At 42.3% G+C, this 24,619-nt stretch overlaps 1 protein-coding gene across 3 annotated transcripts in view; it reads right to left on the bottom strand.

Annotated features, from left to right (window-relative positions):
• Positions 1-21,272, bottom strand: part of WDR37 (WD repeat domain 37) — a 59,435-nt gene extending 38,163 nt beyond the window's left edge. For 2 of the 3 annotated variants that reach the window (XM_082841644.1, XM_082841646.1), the window contains exons 1-5: positions 20,749-20,865; positions 10,112-10,289; positions 6,366-6,462; positions 2,962-3,057; positions 2,599-2,663 (exon numbers count right to left, since the gene is read on the bottom strand). In XM_082841644.1, coding sequence (XP_082697770.1) covers positions 2,599-2,663; positions 2,962-3,057; positions 6,366-6,462; positions 10,112-10,249 — 396 coding nt within the window. In that variant the 5' untranslated portion in view covers positions 10,250-10,289; positions 20,749-20,865. Of the gene's footprint in view, positions 1-2,598; positions 2,664-2,961; positions 3,058-6,365; positions 6,463-10,111; positions 10,290-20,748; positions 20,866-21,193 lie in introns of those variants that run through there. The other variant, XM_082841645.1, reaches the window with a different exon arrangement.
• Positions 21,273-24,619: the final 3,347 nt, after the last annotated feature.

The following is a 24,619-nucleotide window of genomic DNA, read 5'->3' as shown; positions in this document are numbered from 1 at the left end:
TGTTTTAAACACTGATTTATTAGCAAAGCCCTAAAAATGTATCTAAATTTATTTTTAGTATAAAGGCTTAAAACACAATCCACTGTTCCACCACCTCAGGATGAGCCTTCAAATGATTCCTGATACAGTGAAAGACTAAAACAGATGCACAACGGAGAGACCCACTCTTCCACAAGTTAAATAAACAGGCTCCACTGACTGGGTTTAAATTTAAAAGAAGGGCAGGATACAATATGAGCTTCCAAAAGAAAGAAGGCCTTGCTCAACCTCACACCCTCACCTTCCTCTTCCTTCTGAAAGCTCATATTCCACCCAATCCGGCAACACCCGCACGGTCCCTCCACAAGGAAAAGTGCTTTTTGTGCCTCTGGTGCCCTTCAGACGCCTTTAGGAGGGGCGGGGGCAAAGCGCACGGTGAGCGGTGGGAAGCTTCCCAGAACAGCACTGTTTCGAGACACAAACCGCCCCGACTCGACCAGCAGAAACTGGGGTCACGGCCAACATTCCGGTCACGGCCAAGACTCGTGCCGACTGCATTTCCAGAGGAGTATGGGGAGAGGGCATGCAGTTGATGATACTGAGCAAACGGTCTCAGGTGCTGCTTCCAGGTGTCTGTCATACTCTGACCACCTATGAACTACTTTAAAAATGTGGACTCAGACACAACTGCAAAGAGGCCCACAAGACAGACTGAATTACTCCCAGGGAACATTTGTGATGGAAAAGCAGAAGGATGCTTCTGAATTATTCTGCACTGAGATACAACTTAAAGTGCTCTAAAAAACCAAAACAGGCTTTTTCACAGCAAAAGATACTTATCTTTATAAAAACCTGTGTGAACAATTTCACAAGTTCCTATAAAGTGGTTTGCCGGTTAGAATGTGGCGCTGTCCCAACAGGCCTTAGAGCTGAGTCTCAGGCCCCCAGGAAGGGTGGGTCTGCGGGGGAGTGAGAAGCCTTCCCGGCTCCACTATGAGAACTCACGCTGTGGCCAGGGCAAAATACGCCAGATCTCCATGTTCACCTTCACTCTTTAAGATGGGTGCACAGTGCTATGAAGATGTTTTTTTCTAATCCAGATGAATTTTTAGTTTCTAAAATGACTGGGGCTTTAAATATGTCTAACACATTCTTTTAAAGCAATTATTGTACATATTTTTACCTTTGCCCAATTCTTAAGTTTTACTACTCATGGTAAGGGGTAACTCTATATAATCCTTTCTTCCTCTACTTCAGAAATGATCACAGGGAATTCCCTGGTGGCGGAGTGGTTAAGAATCCGCCTGCCAATGCAGGGGACACGGGTTCGAGCCCTGGTCCGGAAGATCCCACCTGCCACAGAGCAACTAAGCCTGTGTGCCACAACTACTGAGCCTGTGCTCTAGAGCCTGTGAGCCACAACTACTGAGCCCGCATGCTGCAACTACTGAAGCCTGCACACCTAGAGCCCGTGCTCCTCAACAAGAGAAGCCTCCACAATAAGAAGCCCGAGCACCACAACGAAGACCAAACAATAAACCAAAAATAAATAAAATTGAAAAAAAAAAGGAATGATCACAAAGTTTTGGAATTCTAAGACCATACACTGTATACATAAACTGGAATAAACAATATAATTCAAAACAATATAACAAGAAGTTAGATAAGGAAGAACATAACCCCACTTGACATTTTAAAGAAGTAGTTTAATGTTAATTTATTAAAAACTGCAAAACTACTAAGTGTAAGCTAGATAATACAGAATAAAAAAATTTTAATTAGCCACTTACACTCTAGAGTAATCAAAGGAAACACAAAAAGTCAGCAATATTCAGATTTTTAAACAACAAAAAATTACCAAAGACTTTCAAATAAGCAGAAAAAGCGTAAGAATGAAGCTGCTCCTTGAATTGCAGTTCATCTCACTGTGGATATCATAAGTAACTTTAAGCTGAAGAGAGCAAATTGGAAAAGTAAAAAGCTAACATTAACTATAGCCTTCACAGCAGACTCGCCACAAATTTCAACTTTTTTCTAAGGTTTAGCAAAAGTAATGTACACTCATTAAGGTTAGGTAATTAATTTATCTTTTGTTTATTCCAAATACTCCAACGTGGTGATGCACACAAAATTACCTCAAAATATTACTTCATAACAGTACTCCCCCATAGATAAATTAATTCCCAAATAATTAAATCTTTGCCACTTTAAGAAGGTCAGAAGAAGATAATTTTTAAAAAAGCAAAATATGACAAATATCTCTATTTGCCTTGGACACAGACCTTCATTTCTTGATCATACTTAGGAAATTAAAGAAGCGGTGAACTAAAATGTAACTATAGCTCAGAACGTAAGTTCCACTGCTTTATACCCATTTATTAGCTTCTCCAAATTCAGAATCTCCGTATCAAGCCAAATAACAATACAAAATGTACTTTCCCACAAAAAAAAACCACACTAACACATAATGTATCAGCCGCAGTAACAAAGGTAACGTCCAGGTGTCTATGCACTGTGGCCACCTAACATCGACAATACTCCTTTTAAAAATTAGGTTTCTCTCTATCGCACATATGTGCACACCCTACATACACGTGACAGGCTGAGAGCCACACGTACCTTGCTGGTGGAGGCCTTGTAGGTAGTCTTCAGTTTCTGAGAAAGCTGGCTGGTACTGTGACTGGCTGCAGAGACACAGAACCAACCGTCAAGACAATCACACAACCAAAGCGCCATGAACGTCAGAGCTGGGACAGGGAGACAGCTCGCCCCACCTTCTGTTCCACACAGGAAGACAATGCAAGCCAGGGGCATGGGACACGGGGCTTCCCGAAACCTCCTCTTCCTTCTACACCCACACCCAAATTACATTATTCCAAGTCCTGATGACTGCAGAAAGGAAGTGAGTCCTGTCCTCCACTAAATTCCAAACTCCCTCCGAGCGTAATGTGTAGGGCGAGTCCTGTGGGAAGGCAGCCTTACCTTTGGTTTTGAGCTGGCCCTTACTCAGCTCTGCCCCATCGATTGCTTGTCCTTCGGCAGCTAAACGGTCATTAAGAGTCTCGATTTCTCTGCGCACTGAAAAGTAAAACATGTACTTTTGATGTATATTCACCAAATCCAAAAGTGAACACATAAAAATGTTATACATTAGTACTGTCTAAACAAACACAGGAATGATATCCCAGTAAACAAGGTCACATTTACAGAGTTCCAAAAAACTCAAGACATCATTCCAAAATTAAAAAGCCCACCACACTTCCCACACCAGAAAGACCTTGTGCTATCGGGTCCTCAAGCAGGGCTCTTGGATTTCAACATAGTTCGTGTCCTTTGTACTTTATTCAATGCACTTAAAAATGTTATTCTGACACTGTCCAAAACTCAATGAAACACTTACAATCTAGCTCAGAATACTGAAATTGGGGGGCAAAAACATACAATAACAAAACCTAACTATTGTTGCCTGGCACCACAGAGCACAGTGAGGATTATATACCTCAAAGGTTAAAAATTCAACGGGAAAAAAAAAAAAAATTAACATTTGGGAGTTCCCTGGCAGTCCAGTGGTTAGGACTCGGCGCTCTCACTCTCAGGGCCCAGTTCAATCCCTGGTCAGGGAACTGAGATCCCATGAGCCGCGCATGCAGCCAGCACTTGGGCTCTGCGCCTGCCGCTGCCCAGGCTGCCCACGGTGTGCTGAGGCTACAGGGAGGGCAGGGAGGGCGGGGAGGGTGGTGTGGAAGGAAGGCCGAGGGCAAAAGGCTCGGAACAGATCCAGCCTGAGCATTTGGACATGTTCACAGGCAGCAGGAAGCCACCAAAACCATTAAGCAACTGACAGTGTAAACTCCAAGTACCTCCAGCATTAGTCGTTTGTAGCCCTATAGTTTTTCTTGAACAAACTGCATCAACTCATAAAACATAAGGCCTTAGATCACAATGGAAATTCAGTAATACCTGGGTTGCTACAACTCTGATAACAAACCCTTAAAATCAGATGCAGTACACGGTACCTAATTTTTATTTGATAAAAAGTTAGCATAATTACTCACTCTGTAAATTTTCAAGGTGGACTTATAAGAGAATCCAATATTAAAACATTAAATTTTCCAACAGCAAAGTTTAAATGACACAGGATTACACTGTCTTCACCACTGATCCACACCAATTACTTCCAGAGTGAAAAATATTTTAACAATGCAAATGCTATTTATTAGTATTCAATTTTTGGAAACAACTTAAAAAACATGAAAATCCTGATTATGATTACATTTGCATAATATAAATTTTATAAACACAAGCTCTATAAAAATAACAAAAACTGGACTTTCCTGGTGGCGCAGTGGTTAAGAATCCGCCTGTCAATGCACGGCACACGGGTTTGAGCCCTGGTCCGGGAAGATCTCACATGTCACAGAGCAACTAAGCCCGTACACCACAACTACAGAGCCTGCACTCTAGAGCCCGCGAGCCACAACTACTGAGCCCGCGTGCCACAACTACTGAAGCCCGCACGCCTAGAGCCTGTGCTCCACAGCAAGAGAAGCCACTGCAATGAGAAGCCCGCGCACAACGAAGAGTAGCAACTAGAAAAAGCCTACACACAGCAACGAAGACCCAACGCAGCCAAAAATAAATAAATAAATTTAAAAAAATTATTTTAAAAAAAATAACAAAAACTGAAGATAATGGAACAGTGAGAGGGTAAAGAAGGATAGGTTCATTTCCCAACGCTTGACAGTGAAGCATGAATGCATGTGGCCTAAGGCTGACATGGCTAAAATAGAAGATTATTTCAATTTACAAAAATTATCATGACCAAGAAGCCAAGGCAGCCCACAGACGGACCCTGCCTTTCTGACCTCTGCTTTCTTAATTGTGGCCGTGAATGCCTGGCTACCAGCTCCAGAGACACATGGAGAAAATTCCCCATCCCTCCTCTTAGGATTTGATGATCTGGCTGCCAGGACAGGACGACATGCAGGAGAAAGGAAGGACAGCTGCGTGGGGAAAATCATTCCCAGGGAAAAGCAGTTAGAAAAACCTTTCATCAAAAACTGCTATGGGGCTTCCCTGGTGGCACAGTGGTTGAGAGTCCGCCTGCCGATGCAGGGGACACGGGTTCATGCCCCGGAGCGGCTGGGCCCGTGAGCCATGGCCGCTGAGCCTGCGCGTCCGGAGCCTGTGCTCCGCAATGGGAGAGGCCACAACAGTGAGAGGCCCGCGTACCGCAAAACAAACAAACAAACAAACAAAACTGCTATGGTGAATGACACAGGTAATGGATCAGTCGTGCCAGGGACTTCCCAACCTGCCCAACTCTAAACTAGCATCCGGGCAGCATCCCTGGGTTCAGAGAAAGTGGAAGTCTCTGTATCAAAATCACTGCTTAAGTGTTAAGGCTGGAAAGTTGGAAAGTACGTCCTTAAAACTTAACAGACATTTAAAAAAAGAGGATAAAGTCCAAAACAAAACAAAAATTATCGTGAGAAGAACTAAAAGCAAAATATGCAGAAAATGTTTTCCTTTGCAGTGTGGGATGGGCCTATAGGCAGGGGGTAAAGGTAGATCTTTCCTTCTTACACTGCTTGACTCTTTAAGCAAATGAATGCATTGTTTCTAAAATTTAAAAAAAAAATCTAAAGCCAAGCTAGTTAAAAATTCTTTTGATTTACCTTTAATAAGTCAAACAGATAACACACACATTTTAGGAAGTTCTCTAAACACAGTATATTTTAAAGAAATGAATCAATGTTTTCTTAATTTATAGTATACTTTGTGTAGGGAAAGTTATAAGATGCATTCGTTCTTCATAAAATCATAATTCAAATTGCCAGGTGTGGTCAGCAGAATACTGCCTGCCCCAAAGATAACCTGTGAACACATGACCTGGTGGCAAAGGAGCCCTGCAGGTGTGACTGAGGTGAAGGACCTCTGATGGGAGATGATGCTGTGTGACCCAGGCGGCCCATCCTTCCCACGTGTCCCTAGGAGTAAGTCAGAGATGGACAAGGAGGACTCTGCCTGCCACTGATGGCTTTGAAGATAAAGAGGAAGGAAGGCCATCGAGCCAAGGACAGGGGGAATGCCAGCAAGATGGGGGCCTCTGTCTTCACACCACAGGGAACTGAGATCGCAACCCAAGCCAGCAGGAGACACACTCCTCCTCATGCTCCAGAAGGAGCACAGCTCTGCCAACACCCTGACTTGAGTGTGCAGAGCAGTCAGATAATAAACGTGTGCCATCCTGAGCCCCTAAAGTTTGTCAAAGCAGAACAGAAAAGGAATACAAAGGTGAATGTCTACCCACAAATTAAACTCTCAAATATCTGTATGGAGAAGTGAAAAGTTATAAAAGTATTTAAAATAAGAGAGATACTCACATTCTAAGTTTTCAATATAAAGGTTTTCAAATTCTCTTTCTATTTGACCAAACAGTTCCAAAAGAGTACTGCGAACCGAGGAAGGCAGTTTAGAATCCTGTAGAAAAAGAAGATTCTGCTTAAAAGGAACGAAAGAGTGAACGAGAAACTCTGACACCAAGCACCAATATAATTTTTCCAAAGTGAAAGATTTAAACTCTTATTTTACATCTTTACATATTTTATTTCTTATACATAAACACTCGAAGAACTTAAAGTTTCTAATTTCTACAGATGAAACTAAAATCAAATTGTATAAATGGTTACCCAGGATGGCATGAGATTTAAGACCAAGCATGTCTTCAAACATGTAACTTCCTTTCACAAGGAAAAAAACAAGCATACCTTATTCAAAAACTCCCAAATTTGTAGAAAATGAAGTTATAAAAAGCCTTTAAGCTCTAGAATATGGTATTATAAATTAATTTTAATAAGCTGTTTACTAATAGAAGATGTACCTTACAGTCCTCATGTTCACTGTGTTTCAAGCAAAATAAATTGGATCATTTCCTGTAACTCTACTCAATACCTAGAAGATTGTTATAAGGAGGGAAAAGAACCCTCAGCTGTAAGAGCAAAACGTGTATCGGCTAAATGAAAACACCCACGTGGAAGCTCCCAGGCCTTCGCAGGTGCTCTGCCCACCACCAGCACCCTGCCCCCACCAGGCGGGAAGTCAAAGGAAGCAGCAGCAGCAGCTTCCTGGGCCCTGGCCCCTGTCCTAAGCACCAACTGTGTTCTCAGGCACTCACTTTCCAGGCAGTGCTGGTACTGACAGAGGCTATGTTCCACTCCAACCTCCTGAGAGTGCGGCCTAGACAATATTTTGTATGTGCCCCACCCTACCACTTAAGAGTTATTTTCAAACAAAATTCTTAAAAGATATTTCTAAAATAATGTTTCAATGGTTAACTGATGCCAATGTAATTTTCCAAGTGAGTTTTCAAATTTATATGCAGCATAAACTTTTTGATGTTTAATGAGTTGCAAATACAAAAATAAGACATAATGTTTATTAAATCCTTTCTCAGATTAACTTCTTAGGAAGACAGGAATTTTAGGCAAAATGATCTGTAATGATACCAACGTTTAGCAACATGTTTTGAAATAATCACAGAACATGAACGTCAACTTTACAAGCTACTTAAAGATATGTGACGCCACTTGTTTAAAAATTCAATCTGGGAGAATTGGTGACAAGTCTCTCTCAACAACCCTCTAAAATACCAATGAAAAAAAAGAAACGACATCTTAAAACAACAATGAACGCAAAATAAACCATCACGATTAACGTCTGACACCCTGTCCACCTGCCTGTGGCCTCCCTCTGCCCATTCTCCCGCACCCCTCATCCACTTAGCCCTCCTCGAGGGGGCGGGGGCGGCACCGGTTGAGAGCCTTGTGGGCCCCTCCCAAGGCCAATCTCCTCTTCCGTGTATCAATTCCTACTCACCTACCCTCACAGTATTTAATGTTAAGGTCATTATTCAGCAACTGAAACGTTACCTTTACTTCGAATGGTAAATGCAGCTTCATGTAAGATGTAATTGTAAAGGGAGACAATGTCAGCATTAACTTCACTTGATAAAATAAAGACAATCAAGAAGGAGACGTGCAGTGAAAGGGGAACTTCTCGACCAGAGGCAAGCGGAGCACAGCCCAGCTCTGCGGTTGCCCCCAAGTGAGAGGTGCTGAACTTCTGGTATCATTTGAGAAAACTCATGACACAAAAGCTACGATTCAGTAAAGTTCTAAAAGAATCTGTGTTTTGTCACAGCCGACGTGAAAGAGGAGGCAGGAGGCCCCTTTCCCGGCCTCAGTTGATGCTTCCCGGGCCTCCCACCTCTCAGCCAAGCATCAGTGCCTCAAATGCTTCCGACTCATGAATCCAAGACACAAAATTCCCATAAAGACTCCCCAAGAACTGACAGCTTGACTGCAACCCTGTCTAGGGTAATGACCTACGGCTCCACTCAGATGCCCTGATCATTGGCCTCTCGCACCCCGAGGTCTGCCCCTTGCCTACCATGCCAAGTGCCCATGCCCAACGCCGTCACCACCGTCCTGCTGCCACGGAACTGGGCAGAGCACCCCCACCAGCCCACAAGGGAGCTCCTCGTCCACCAGCAGGCACCGACCCGCCCGCAGGGTTCTGAATGACCCTCATAAAGGGTTACCCCGAGATGCAACTACCTGCTGGCTCTACATCACAACGGGGACAGTGCAGAAGGCCCTGAGAACATGGTGTTACCAACAGAAGATGCCAGCAGAGATGGCTGTAGAATTGTCACTGCTTGAAATTTAAGTAAATCTAACAACTTAAAAGTATCTTAGACTACCTGCACTATCCAAGGGGGTAGCCAACAGACACATTTGACTAAATTTAAAAGTAAGTTAATTACAATTTTTTAAATTCCTCAGTCCCACTAGCCACATGTGGCTCTTGGTTCCCATATGTGATAGCACAGATCTACAACATTCCATCACAGAAGTTCCACTGCACAGCTCTGATTCAAACATTCCTTATGAGAAGAGATCAGAACACAGACACCCACAGAGGGGCAACCTTGTGAGGACACAGGGAGAAGATGGCATCCACACCCAGGAGAGAGGCCTCAGGAGGACCAACTTGCCCACACCTGGACCTCCAGCTTTCTGCCTCCAGGACAGGGAGTAAGCAGTGTCTGCAGTTTAAGCTCCCAGTCTGCGATGCTTTGCTACGGCCATCCGAGCTCACGAAAAACATCAAAGCCATTTTGGAGGCTCCTTAAATCTATGATTTTATTTCCAAATTTAAGTTAAAATGCAACCATTTCATTTATTCATCCAGTCAACACATAAGAGGACATTAAGTGAACGTTTACCGCATGCCAGAAAAGGTGGCGCTAGGTTCCAAGCACACACAGCCGCCTCCTAGAAACACATCTTCCACATCCCGGCTTGCTTCTAACAAAGTCAATATGCAAATGAGCCAGTTTCTCAGATTTAAGCCATATTTTCCTTTAACATTATGGCTGATGAATTAGTTCTAATTGCAAAAGAATGATTATAAATTTATATGTATTTATTTTTTTACGTATATACTTACGCCTATGTAAAGATATAGCAGATGTAGCTATAATTTATTTTATCATAACATGTATTTTATTTAGGCTTCACGACAATGTTTTTTTAAAAATCTAACATTTTCTTCATCATAAAGGAACTAGGAAAAGTAAAAGCAAACTTATCAATAAAATATTAGATCATTTAATCAAAGGTGGTACCGAATTATCAGAAAGACATAATGTAATAAACAGCAGATAACACACTCAACTACAGCAAACACAGGATAAAGCCAAGAAAAGTTACTGAAACATCAGATTCCAAAAACTCTGCAGAGAACAGAAAGAGATCATTATACCTGATTCTCTTCTCTTCTGGAGACTCTGAGACAGAAAACCTAACTACACTGTCAATTCACCTGTACAAAGAATAAAAACTAGTCCAAACTGTCACACCCACATTTTTTATTAAGTACTGTAAACACATTAACCTGGAAACCGAATTCTGTCTCTGTGTAAGCTGTTGACAGCAGTTTTAACTGGTTTATGAGGGAGGCTGTGTGTTTTGGTAACCCACACTTTTTCTCTACTTTGGAGACCTGCATATATTTGGCTATGTTTGAAACACTGCAAACATGATCCACATCTTCACCAGACACTCACTTGTCCCTCTAACATGTCTCTCGGCAGGCCAGTCCTCTCCTGCTCTGAGCTGTTAGTTCTTCGTATGGAAAGGCTGTGAGATTTGCGTTTCTGTTTTGCTTGGCGAGCAGTTGAACAACTCCCGCTTTCTGTGGGCATTACTTCTGAAAGGTGATATCCTGGTCACTCCTGCAAGAAGCTAAACAGGAGCAGGAAAAACAAGTACTTTATTTCTGACACAGCAAACTGAAATGAAGGAAAAATAGATGATTACTTTTCATTGCAAATTTCCTTACTATGTTAACATTTATTATGTAAATTAGAATGTGATAAATTATCATGTTTTAAGATAGAGACCACAGCCTTTATTAAAGAGGTAACTTTTTATCAAACTTCATTAACATCCTTTAAAAAAAAATCAAACAGCAAAGAAGGGCTTAAAATAACAACTCTCCCTTAGCCGACTCTCGGCAGACTCAGCCTACTCCCCAGAGGGAACCAATCCTAATTGAATTTTCCAGGCTACAGATTCTAGAGCAAATGCCCTCCAAGAGAAATCCAATGCAAGCCACACATGTAATCATAAATTTTCTAGTAGCCACATTAAAAAAAGAACAAGTGAAATTCTAATGATCTAACCCAATATGTTTAAAATAATATCATTTTAAGTCAACGTAAAAAACGCAAACGGGGTATTTCAGTTCGTAAGCTCCCCGTTTTCCTTCATACTCACAATGCCTCTTGCTTGGAACCAGCCATGTTCCCAGTACACACCTGTGGTCAGGGCCGCCGTTACACAGCATACCTGCACGGCATTCCAATATCCACATAATGCAAACATTGTCCTTTACCCATTTTGGACATTATCTACTCATTTCCTGCTATTATCAATTCCTCCTCCCAATATAATCACATCACTGTTAGCTAATTTTTTTTTTTTTTCCACTCAGCCATGTCTTAGTTGTAGCACACGGGATCTGTCTTGCCACGTGCAGGATCTTTAGTTGCAGCACGTGGGATCTAGTTCCCTGACCAAGGAACGAACCCAGGCCCCCTGCATTGGGAGTGCAGAGTCTTAGCCACTAGACCAAAAGGGAAGTCCCAGCTAATACGATTCTAAGAAATATATTTACACATGAGATTTTCCTTCTTCAACTGCAGATTTACGTCTTGGACATTACCTACTCATTTTTTGCTCTTATTGGTCCCTCCTTCTCCCAATCTATCTATTTTAGTGCATGTAATTTAAGTATGTACTTATGTTTCTTCCTTCTTCAACTACTGACAGTATCTTTGGGTCCTCACTCTGTAAGGAGAAGAGTATCCCACCTTTTCTGAAGCCCACCCCACAGCCATACATCCCCCAACTCTGCTGTCGTAGAACGTTATACAAATGCCAAGCACAGAGTATGTGCCCTCTGGAGATTCTGAGCTTAGCACTCACAGGACCCGTCCCCTTGCCATGTGAGCCAACAGCCACCTCCTTCTGATTGCTGGTGCTGTTCCAGTGTGGATGGAGTACAGCTGTCTTAACCGTGCAGCTACTGCAAAAAATTCTGGTGCTTTCCAGTTTCTTACTATTGTAAATAAAGCTACTATGACAATAATATGCAGGCTTTTGTGTGAACTTAAGTTTCTACTTCTTTTGGATGAAGGCCCAAGAGTGAGACTGCTGTATGTTTAAAGAAAAAAAACTAAAGATTTTTTAAAATCTTTATTGAGATATAATTCACACAAACTCCACTCTCCCAAAACTTTTAAATTTTGATGAAGTCCAACTGATCAATTATTTTTCTTCTAAGAATGATAATTTTAGAGTCATGCCTAAGAACTTTTGACCAGTCCTAAATCCCAAAGTTTTTCTATGTTTTCTTCTTAAAATTTTAGTTTTATAGGTTACATCTAAATTTATGAGCTGTTTTTGGGCTGATATTTTTATAAGATGTGAAGTTTAGATCAAGGTTTTTTGGGTTTTGTTGTTGTTTTTTTCTGGTGATATCCAATTATTCTAGCACCATATGCTGAAGACTATCCATCCTACACTAAATTGAGAAAGTTTGGCATCTTGATCGAAAATCAGTTGGCTTTATTCCTATGGGATTATTTCTTGGTTCCCTATTCTGTTCCGTTGTTCTGTGCTGTCTTGAAATTAGTGATTCCTATCACTTACATCTTTTTCAAAATGTCTTAGCTATTCCAGTTCCTTTGCCCTTCCATATAAATTTAGAATAATCTTGTCCACATCTACAAAAATCCTGATAGGATTTTGATAGGCATTGTGTTTAATCTGTTTACCAATTTGGAGAGAACTGGCATCTTTATTATGTTGAGACTTCCAATCTATGAACACGGTATACAGGTTTTAGATCGTCTTTGATTTCTTTCCTCAGTTTTGTAGTTTTCCCATAAAATTTGCAAAATTACCCTGAAGATTATACTTTTATTTTTGAGCAATTTTAAATGACACTATTTTTATTTCCATCTCCACATGTTAATTGCTGGTATACAAAAATACAATTGATTTTTGTGTACTGAGCTTGTATCCTACGTTCTTGTTGAGCTCATTTATTAGTTCGAGATTTTTTTGTAGATTATCTGGCATTTCCTCTGTAGACTATTATGTCACGTAAAAAAAGAACAGTTTACTTCTTCCTTTCTGATCTGTATGCCTTTATTTCCTTTTCTTATCTTATTGATCTGGCTAGAAATTCCAGTACTCTGTTGAATTAGAAAGTGATAGCAAACACCCTTGCATTATTCTGATCTCAAGGTAAAAATATTCAGTTTTCACCATTAAGTATGATGCTAGCTGTAGGTTTTGGGTAAATATTGTTTTATCAAGTTGAGAAAGTCCCCCTCTATTATTCATGTTTTGAGAGTTTCATAAGTGTTAAATTTTGTCATGTTTTTTCTGCATCATTTAATATGATCACATGGCTTTTTTTTAAGGTCAATTACACTGATGATTTTCAAATATTGATCTAACCTTGCATCCATGGAATAAATCCCTCTTGGGCATAGTGCATAATTCATTGTTTGTTCTCTCATTTTGTTTCTTTCTTCTGCCTTCTTGTAGGTTATTTGAACATTTTTTAGAATTTCATTTTGACTTATCTAGTTTTTGAGTTTCTCTCTTTCATATAATTTTTCTTAGTAGCTGCTCTAGATTTTCATTAACTCTTTACAACTTATCACAGTCTGCTGATCATCAACTTCTACCAGTTCATGGTAAAGTGTAGAAGCCTTACTTCCTGTGTGTCCCTTTGCCCTCCCCATTTATAACACAATCATCTTTAGTATTTCCTCTATACACACTAAGAACCACATCAGACGGCTATGGTTCAACCTTCAAACCTAATTTCAGATAAGGAAGTCTACTGAATTTACCAATTTATTTTTTCTTTCCATTGTTTGTTCTTCCTTCCTGGTGTTCCCACATGATTTCCTTTCTGTTTAGAGAATTTCCTCTACCTATTATTTTAGGGTAGGTCTGCTGGTGACAAATCATTTGAAGGATGTTTTCACTTGATAGAGAATTCTAAGTTGATAGTTCTTTTCCTTCAGCACTTGAAAAATGTGCTACTTCCTTCTGGCCTCTGTAGTTTGTGATGAGAAATCCACTATAGGTAAAGGGACATTTCTCTCTCTCACTGCTCTTTCATCTTTGGTTTCAGAAGCTTGACTATGATGTGTCTCAGCATAGATTTCTTTGAGTTTATCTTGCCTGGATTTCACTAAACTTTTTCAATCTGTAAGTTTATGGCTTGCCAAATTTGGGAGATACTCAACCAGTATTTCTTCAAACATATTTTCAGCCTCACTGTCTTTCTCCTCTCTTTCTGGGACTCTGATGATAAGAAAGATAGGTCTCTTGTTAAAGTCTCACAGGTCCCTGGGGTTCTGTTTACTTTTTTCCAGTCTATTTTCTCTCTATTGTTCAGATTGGGTAATTTCTATTGTTTTATCTTCAAGTTCACTGATTCTTTTCCTCTGTCCTCTCCATTCTGCTGTTGGAAGAATGGAAAGGACAGGAAAAGAATCAGTGAACTGATTCCACAAGCTCATTTACTGTACTTCTCAGTTCTAAAATTTCCATTTGTTTCTTCTTTATATCCTATATTTTCTTCCTGAGATTTTCTATTTTTCATTTGCCTCAAGTGTTAGTATTTCCTCACTGAAAAACTTTTATGATGGCTGCTTTAAAATACTTGTCACTTAAGCCTCAATATTGTGGGCACTGCTATCAGGCATGGGATCTGGTTTCAGTCTTCTATTACAGCAGGCCTCTTCTGACATTGCCCCAGCAGGCAAACAAGGGTGCGGTCTTGTTTCTGCCAGGTGGATGTAGAAGGTGGAGATGGAAGTGAGGGCTTCCCACTCAGCTTCCACTCATCTGGGTGGAAGTACTCCTTGTTAATGCCAGGCGGGGTTAGAGTTCAGCCTCTCCCTTGGCCTCTACTCGTATCACAGGCGCTGAACCAGGGGTGCTTTGTTACTGTGCCCTACACGGCCTCATTACCACGGGTGATGGTAAAACTCCTGAATCTCTACTAAGTTTCTTCTGAGGCCATCCCAACAGGAAGAAGGAGGGTGTTCTTTGTTACCACCCAAGAGAGATGAAAATCCCAGCTCCGTACTGATACCACCAAGCACAGAGTGTTGTCTCAATAAAGACTGTCAGGGGTAAAAGTCTAGATTCCCCACCCTGCCTTTGATAGTAAGGGTGAGACAGGGGCTACAATGTTTTCTAAACATGTCCTGTCTGGCAGGCTGTCTCTTTCCTGGTCTTTTGGCTTTTCTTGGGGCTTCTCTGAGCCCTTTGGTGTTGCTGGGTTGCTGGTTTCTCCAGGCCCAAGGCCGGGATGTACGGGGCAAAAAGAAAACCCAGGAAACTCAGCCCTGCATCATTTCTCAGGTCCCCATACATCTAGCCAGTCTACTTTCTTCTCTCCACTTTTCAGTCTCATATTTCTTCTGTATTTAATGCCCAGTGTTTTTAGCTGTACTTGGAGGAATAGGAAAAGTACATCTACTACAAAGGCAGAGATCTTTTGAGTCTCAAATTAGACATGTATGGGCCTTGGTTTAAAATGGCAACAGAAAAGTAAGTCTTGTTTCACAACCCACTAAAAACATTCAAATTGGTCAATTCTGTGTGTTTAGGTTTAAAAATCTGAAATCCATTAATCTATTAAAATTATCACTTACTTTTTGTAGCATTATATAGACAAAATTTAACTCTCAAACCTTTTTTTTAAAAGGACACTTAAAAAAGGAATAAGGTTGCTTTTTTATCTCTAAAATTCTCATTAAAAAAAAAAATCTTCCATTCCCCTCACTTTTTTGGATATTCAATTTGTCAAAGCAGGTCACAAGGCCAACCCAGATTCAAGTAGAGGGCTGAGACCACCTCTTGATGGGAGAATGAGAAAGAATTTGTGTAATCCATCACACCTTATTTCACTCACTAGTTTTGGTTATACACTGAATAACATTCTGCTTCCCTAAAAAATAACAGTGACTGGAACTAAATAGTTTTGCACTTCAGATATTTAGTAGAAAAACATGGATATAAATAACCCAATTAAGTTAAACACCCACTCAGAATAAAATCCATAGAAGAGCCCAATGGTTAAGAACATGAGTTTGGGAGTCATACAAACCTAAGTCCCCCCCACCCCACACCCCAACCCCTCAAAGGGTTGGCTCTTTTCCATCATGAAGCCTCAGCTTGACCGTTACTTCCTCAAAATGGCCTCCCTTGACAAGTGCTAGTCACAGCACTTCATGATCCTCACCACGTTTGTACTTAGATCTTATTTATAGTTTGCTCACTTAATGAATGTCTCCCCCGCTACACCATCAACACAATGAGGACGGGGGCACAGTTAACTGGGGCCACTACTGTATTTGTTAGGCTTGACATAAACACATCCTCAAATATTTGTTGAATGTATGCATGAATAGAAATGGATGAATGCTACATCTACCACTGACGGGCTGTGTAACCTTGGTCTAGTTACTTAACAACCTTCCTAAGGCTTAACTGTGTCATCTTTAAAGCAGGGATAATAACAGCATTATTTCATTAAGTCACTCATCAATAGTGCTCTCATCTGTAGATGAGCTAGGTACTGGGAATGTTGTGGTGAAAGAACAGGCTTGGCCCCTACCCTCAGGTTGCTTAGAGTTGAGGTGGAAGACAGACATTAAACACACAATCTCATAACTTATTACAGAAGCTATAAATTGTGATGAGTGCTTCAAAAGACATATGCAAATATTATGAGGCCAGCTATTAGCTAAAGAGTTACAAAGGTCATTCTGACAAACTGGCATCTAAATCAAGACTGAAGAATTCCTAAGAGTTAACCATGTGGAAAACAGAAAAGGGAGTAAATATTTTTAGGACAGGAACAGCATGTGCAAATGTCCTGAGCCAGGAACGAGACTAGTTTATCAGAGATATTAAAAAATAAATACTACAGCTACAACACAGCAAACAATGGAGAGAATGGTGCAAGATAAGTGGAGAGACAGGCTTAGAGTCTGTTCTTTCGTGTTTACAGTTTATCGTAAAATAAAAAGGAAGCTACTTAAAAGTTTTTAAGCAAATAAGCAACACTAGATTGGCTGCTATGTGAAAAATACATGGAAAGATAAGATGACCATGAATGAAGCCAGTTAGGAAGTTACTGAAACAGTCTAGGCAATAAATGATGATAGTTAAGATTAGAGGTAGATGAATGGGCTGGATGGGGGGGTGCTGGGGGTGGGAAGAGAGAGGTATCAAGGATAGCCCTTGTTTCTGAGGCAAGAGGTAGGTGAAACGGAGATCAGATTACTGAGATGAGGCAGCAGATATGGAGAAGAAACCAAGACCTAATACTGAATATATTATGTTTTGGCAATGTCTTTGAATATCTAACATACAAGGAAGCAGGAGGTGTACGGGTCTAGAGATGAAAAGAGAACTAGGCAGCATGTATAAATCTGGAAGAGGTCTACACAGACAGTAAAGATGGTCAGTTTGACTCCATCATGCCTCCAGGTCCAATGCCTTACCATTATTACGCTTCTTCGCAAGAAGGGAAAAAAAAAGGTTATATTACTGGTAGATACAGACAACAAAAAATAAAACTATCAGTCCCTTACATGATATATGGAAAAATTAATTTCGATTAATTTTTGACACAACAAAATGACAACGAATCTTTTTCATGAAATTTATCTGAAAAATCTGAGCTATAGAAATTAGAGATAGTTGAAACAAAGGTATAAAGAAAAACAATGGCAGAATCTGTGGTTGGTAGAATTTAATATACACAAAAAAAGATACTGATATTTAATTTTAAATATTTGAATATTATTATTTCAAATAACAAATTTACGTTATTAAGCAACTCCTATGATCCCAGTGAAGAATATTCCAGTAATTTTTTAAGGGAAACATTTAGAGACTATTTAAGTGCGCCATACACAAAAGTTGACCAAGAAATCAAACTGATTTAAAGGAATCTTATCCAGAAATTATATTCTTCATAAAAAAAAAGGTCGATATAATTCTCTTTTTCAGTGATTATACATATTAAATTACTAACTTCATAAAGCATCTCAGTTGTCAAGATTTTCAACACAGAGATTTATCATAGTCACTTCGCAGTTTATAAGTTATGTTTTTTATAGGAACAAACATATTAACACCCTGTGAAAGCTCAAGAAAAAAGGAGACTATCTTTAGACATTTCAATCAAGGAACAAACATATTTACACCCTGTGAAAGCTCAAGAAAAAAGGAGACTACCTTTAGACATTTCAATCAAGCAAATAAAGAAGCAAAGAGCTTCTCTTTCCTCCCTTAAGAACTTCATCAGTAGAAAGTTTATGCATCTGGTAAGCATAAACTGGGAAGTTAATGCATTCCCAAGATTCTACAAATTGGTGATAGGAACCGTGAAAATTGCAGTATCAACCCTCCTTTCACCTCAACAATTGTTTCCCTTAAGTATCACATCACCGGCATTTCCAGCCTCTGTATCTTCAGTAGGAAATAAGCAGTCTTCTTCACAACTAACTTAAAATCCTCACCTTCTGCCTGTCCCTAAGCCTTTAACTCCTCCCTCAACCCCATGAACCACATGGTGTTGTTCTGGGCTTTGCCTGCTTTTGTTGGTCACTTCACAAAATAGTCAATACACTGGTCATCTTTTCCCATTGATCAATTTCCAACCAAAGACATACATTTCAAACAATTATAAATCTGGAAGAGGTTTTGTTTCCCCAAAACCTGGCCTCAAATGATTTTTTTATACTGATTTTCTCTCTTAGTAACTTTCTAAACTGTTAAGTCATATGTCAATATGGGTTCATAATGCCAATGCCACACACTGTGTTATTAACATTCAACGATTATCTGGCTGGGCTTCCCTGGTGGCGCAGTGGTTGAGAGTCCGCCTGCCGATGCAGGGGACACGGGTTCGTGCCCCGGTCCGGGAAGATCCCACATGCCGCGGAGGGGCTAGGCCCGTGAGCTATGGCCGCTGAGCCTGCGCGTCCGGAGCCTGTGCTCCGCAACAGGAGAGGCCACAGCAGTGAGAGGCCCGCGTACCGCAAAAAAAAACAAAAAAAAAAGATTATCTGGCTAATTCAATTTCTGTCTCTTCCTGTAATTTCTTCAGCTAAACTTTACCTAATTTCCAATTCTTCCAAAATTAGATCTGTAGGTTTCTCTAGTTCTTCTAACCTCTTTTAAATTTCTTCTTTTTTTTGTTAATCTATCACAATCTTTTTCCTGAAACTTTTTAAAAATTTTACTCTTGCCTCTTCATTCACATCCTCCATCTTGTTCCCCACAGTCTTCACTGGTCCCACCACCACTTCCTTCCTTCCTTCCACAGCTCACCCTGGTGGAGAACAAGCCCTTAGCCCAGGAAGGGACGTATCTATCGTGTTCACCTCAGTCCACGGGTCAGTGTTAGCATAAATCTTATTTAAATGTCTGATAACACGTTGAGGGGTTTTGCAGGATGACATCATGGAGAATGGAGCAGGTTGCAGGTGTTTGTACAAAGAATACTGAAGTGATGTAGCGTGGAACCTAAGCTAGACAAGAAGGGAAATACAGACAAAAGAAATGATGGAGAGATACTGATGGGTTGGGAAGTCTGTGGTGAGGCTCAAATGGATCAGTAACTACAGAGTCACTAATACTCACAACACCTCTGTGAGGTACAGTTCCCAAGTACCTAACAGACTAACACTTAGTCATTGGCCATGGAGCTGTAAAAAGAAAACTTCTTCACACAGGTGAGTAAGCTGCTTTAACCACTATGCACTGTTTCACCTCAATACAAACTAAAACAGAAGCCCGAAATTCCAAGATAACCATCTTTCTTCAAAACAGTCATACTAACCCTGTATCACAGGGCATATGACCACTTTAAACAGAAGGTTTATGTGACTAAAAGGTCCTACTGGTTCTTTAAACACATTCAAAAAAGTATAAATAGTCCCCTCCAAAAATCCCACCTCCCTATCCTATCGGTCAAACAAATGAATTTAATATAAACTCTCCTTCTGTCCAACTCATTTGTCCTTGCTATATACTGCCACATGCCTATTACCCCCACCTACAAAACATTACTCACAATTCCATATCCAGTGGAATTTTTAAACACTTTTCTTTTAGCAAGAGAAAAACACCTGCCTGAATAGTAAACGTCATGAACGTTAATCATGTGTACAAAATGGTTAAAGGATATAATTTGCATGTGGCACTTAAAAATACAAAACGTGACTGGACTTCCACAAAAAGGTCGGTAGAGTTTTCCATAGCATTTCATTGTGCAAACACCAAACTCAACTGCTGAGCGACATCAACCAGAGGCAGCCCCGCAGTCCACCCTCGGTCAACCCGGGTAAGGTGTCCTATCGTTGACCCAGTCGAAGGCACGAAACACACGCTCACCAGCTCTGGTCGTGAGACGGGACTGGGGGCATGATAACCGGAAAACAACCAAGACTATTTAAAGACCTTAATTGTTAAGGTCCTCGAACCGCGGACGAAATACGTAACTGTGAAATCTTCTTAGTAAAACCAGGACTAGGGAATTCAGAGGGCTGTCGGTACCCCTGGGGGAAGGGGTGTCAGCTCAAGGCCAGGGCACAACAGGTGCGCGCGGCTGTCCAAAGCTCTGAGGAGAAAGGCCACTCGCCGATGCCTCCGTGCGAGCACTCTGCAGGACGCGAGGCTGGACACGGACCCGCGGCAACTCCTGCCCAAGGTCGCGGCGCCCCTCCCGCGGCCCCACACCCGCTAAGGGGCCCACGGCTCCCGGGCTCCTGAGCGCTTGCGGGCGGGAGACTCCCGGGCGCCTCGAAGGACCCGCCTCACAGGCCGCTCTGGGCGAGGGGCGCGCGTTCCAACCACGTCAAGACCCGGCCGGGCTCGGGGTCGGAGGGGGACGCGGTCCAGGTCGGGGCGCGGGTTCGGGGGAGACGCGGTCCAGGTTCGGGGTCGCGGGGTCGGGGTCAGAGGGCGCGGGGTCCGAGGGCACTAGGCCGCCGGCCCCCACAGGCACGCCCCGCCCGGCGCGAGGCCGCTGCCACACACAGAGAGGCGGCCCGTCCCGGGCTGAAGATGGCAGGCCGGCACTCACCTGTCACGCCGCCGCCGAACCCGCCACCGCGCAGTGCCAGCCGGGCCGTGCACTGCCGCCCGTGGGTTCCCAGCCACGCGGCGCCGGGGACGGACGCGGACGAACAGCTCTAAGACCCGGCAGCCCGACGCCCCACACTTCCGGCGCCGGAAGTCGCGGCTCCCCCTCAGCCCCGCGCCGGAAATCCACTACACGCAGGCGCTGCAGGAAGTCCCACCTCCGCCCCAAGCTAGTACCGCCGGAAATCCAGCCCCGCGAAGGAAGGCCCGTGCGCCGCCAGTGCGGTCAGGGGGCCCTAAGGGGGTTGCGGAGGTGGTGGAGGCATGGTGTTGTTGTTCGACCCCGAGACCGCCGGGGCCTCGACCCGCGAGGTCGGCGACCATCTGGAGACGCCGCGAAGGGCCGGGAGGTGGGGCGGGGGCGCTGAGGGCTCGCGGGTACTCACGGCGGCGGGTTACTGCGGGCGCCCGGGTCTGGCGCAGGTCGGCGTCCATCGGGAGCCAGGTCGGGCATGTGGGAACGGCTGCTCCCAGTCAGAACCGCCGGGTGTGCCGGGAGCCGTTTCCCGGGGCGTCGGGAGCGAGGTGGCTGCGCGCGGAGCCTGGCGGATCTGCGGAGGGTGACTCACCCACTGCAGCCTCCTGTCTGAAATGTGTGTTAGCCATTGGCTGCAGAGAGGAAACAAAGGCAGCCTCTCGCCGCGGAAGGTGGGACCTGATGGCCTTCTTGTCCTTGTCCAGGTTGGAAAAATTACAGGGTGCGCAGAAGGCCTCGGCTCTACGAACAACCAGCTGGGCGTTTAAAGCCTTAAGTAAAGACGAAATCAGACGTGGGAGGATTTTTCTTTTAAACAGTAAAGGTCATCATTCGGAGTCAAGCACTAGTATGATTGCTGCACAAGGAACAAACTTGACGTATTTGGGGATCCAAATAACCAAAAAGTTTGTAGAATAAAACCTGAAGTTACTTCAGCATTGAGTATAATAAAGCTTGTTATTAAAATCAATTATATAAGGTGTGGGACTTCCCTGGTGCTGCAGTGGTTAAGAATCTACCTGCCAATGCAGGGGACAAACCCATGTTCCACAGCTACTGAGCCCTCGGGCCTAGAGCCTGTGCTCTGCAGTAAGAGAAGCCACTGCAAGGAGAAGCCCAAGCACCACAACTAGAGAAAGCCTTTGCACAGCAATGAAGACCCAATGCAGTCATAAATAAATAAATAAATAAATTTTTTAAAAAATTGTATAAGGGGAACTGAGGATGTCACACTTGGAGGTTGTGGCTATCATTCAACAAGAAATTCTATTAAAGACCTAATATGCACAAGGCATTCCGCTGGGTGAGGGAGCACATACAATGCCTGATTAACCACAATATTGGCTGCAACTGATTCACATGCTAATATGTGGTTTTGTTTTACAGCACAGCATCCACAGTTTGGATGAAACTTAGGGTATTGTTAATTGGGGTAACATTTTCTCTGATATACTTAGGAGTCCATAAAAGTCACTGTAAATAAAATGATTGCATAAAGTGTCACAAAACTAAGACAGGAAAGGAGTCAACACTGAGGGCCTGTTGCATGCCAGGCAGTTCACAGCTTTGGTAACTTTGATCCTCAAAACAACCCAATAAATTTAAAATTATTCTATTAGAGAAATATAAATCAAAAGTGCAATGAGGTATCACCTCACACTGGTCAGAATGGCCATCATCAAAAAATCTACAAATAACAAATGCTGGAAAGGGTGTGGAGAAAAGGGAACCCTCTTGTACTGTTGATGGGAATGTAAATTGGTACAACCACTATGGAGAATAGTATGGAGGTTCCTTTAAAAATGAAAAATTGAGTTACTGTATGATCCTACAATCCCACTCTTGGGCATATATCCAGACAAAACTCTAATTTGAAAAGATACATGCACCCCTGTGTTCATAACAGCACTGTTCACGAGAGTCAAAACATGGAATGAAAAAAAAAATGGAATGAACCTAAATGTCCATTGACAAGATGAATGGATAAAGAAAATGTACATGAATACAGTGGAATACTACTCAGCCATAAAAAAGAATGAAATAAGGCCATTTGCAACATGGATGCACCTAGAGATCATTTTGAGTGAAAAAAGATAAAAATATATATCATATGTGAGATCTAAAGTATGATACAAATGAACATATTTATAGGCCAGAATAGACTCTGATACAGAAAACAAACATGATTATCAAAGGGGAAAGGTGGGGGGGGTAGAGATAAATTAGGAGGTTGGGATTAACATATACACACTAAGGATTTACTGTAAAGCACAGGGATAAGGATTTTTACTGTAAAGCACAGGGATCTATATTCAATATCTTGTAAACCTATACCGTAAAAGAATTGGAAAACTACATGTATAACTGAATCGCTTTGCTCTACACCAGAAATTAACACAACTATACTTCAATTTAAAAAAAAGAAATTATTCTAAATTGAATTCTAATTAAGGGTAAGAATGTTAAAATTACTTGTCAGGGCTTCCCTGGTGGTGCAGTGGTTGAGAGTCCGCCTGCCGATGCAGGGGACACAGGTTTGTGCCCCGGTCCGGGGAGATCCCGGAGTGGCTGGGCCCGTGAGCCATGGCCGCTGAGCCTGCGCGTCCGGAGCCTGTGCTCTGCAATGGGAGAGGCCACAACAGTGAGAGGCCAGCGTACAGCAAAAAAAAAAAAAAAACTTGTTAAAAGCAACCTAAGTGTCCATCAACAGATGAATGGATAAAGAAGACGTAGCACATATATACAATGGAATATTACTCAGCCATAAAAAGAAACGAAATTGAGTTATTTGTAGTGAGGTGGATGGACCTAGAGTCTGTCATACAGAGTGAAGTCAGAAAGAAAAACAAATACTGTTTGCTAACACATATATATGGAATCTAAAAAAAAAAAAAGGTTCTGAAGAACCTAGGGGCAGGACAGGAATAAAGACACAGACGTAGAGAATGGACTTGAGGACATGGGGAGCGGGAAGGGTAAGCTGGGATAAAGTGAGAGAGAGGCATGGACATACATACACTGCCAAATGTAAAATAGCTAGTGGGAAGCAGCCGCATAGCACAGGGAGATCAGCTCGGTGCTTTGTGACCACCTAGAGGGGTGGGATAGGGAGGGTGGGAGGGAGGGAGACGCAAGAGGGAGGAGATATGGGGATATATGTATATGTAGAGCTGATACACTTTGTTATAAGGCAGAAACTAACACACCATTGTAAAGCAATTATACTCCAATAAAGATGTTAAAAAAAATTACTTGTCAAAAGTCAGAAAGCTAGTATACAATGGAGCAAAGATTGGATTAAAATCCAGGTCCACATCAAAGTCCACATTTTCCACAGCGCATTCCTTTGATAGGGCTGTTGTAACAGAATAACACAAACTAGGCTTAAACAACAGAAATTTATTGTCTCAGGTCTGGAGGCTTGAGGTCCAGGATCAAGGTGTCAGTGTTACATTTTGTTTGTGTCAGTGTTGGTTCCTTCCGAGACCTGTGATGGGGAATCTATGCCATGCGTCTCTCTCTCTCTCTCTCTCCCTTAGTTTCTAGTGGTTTCCCAGCAACTCCGAATTGTAGAGGTCAAGTTTTTTTTAATTCCTTTTATTCACAATTTTAAGTCGCTACACTTCCGGATGCAACGGCTCACGCTTACCGACCGATATCAATTTAGTGCACAGAACTGCCGCGAGCAGGCGCCTCTCCACGCCTCAGAGCCCGAGCGTGCAGAGACGCCTGACATGAGCACGTCAACAGCGCAGGGCCTCGGGCGCCTCGATTGGCTGGCTCGGCCAGGGCGTGACTGGTGGGCGGCCGCTCTCCCAGGCCCCTTCTCTCCTAG

Source organism: Leucopleurus acutus, assembly GCF_964270905.1.
Source record: "Leucopleurus acutus genome assembly, chromosome: 1".
In the NCBI taxonomy this organism is placed as follows: domain Eukaryota; kingdom Metazoa; phylum Chordata; class Mammalia; order Artiodactyla; family Delphinidae; genus Leucopleurus; species Leucopleurus acutus.
The sequence above is the reverse complement of the archived record's forward strand: the minus strand, read 5'-3'. Positions and strand labels throughout refer to the sequence as shown.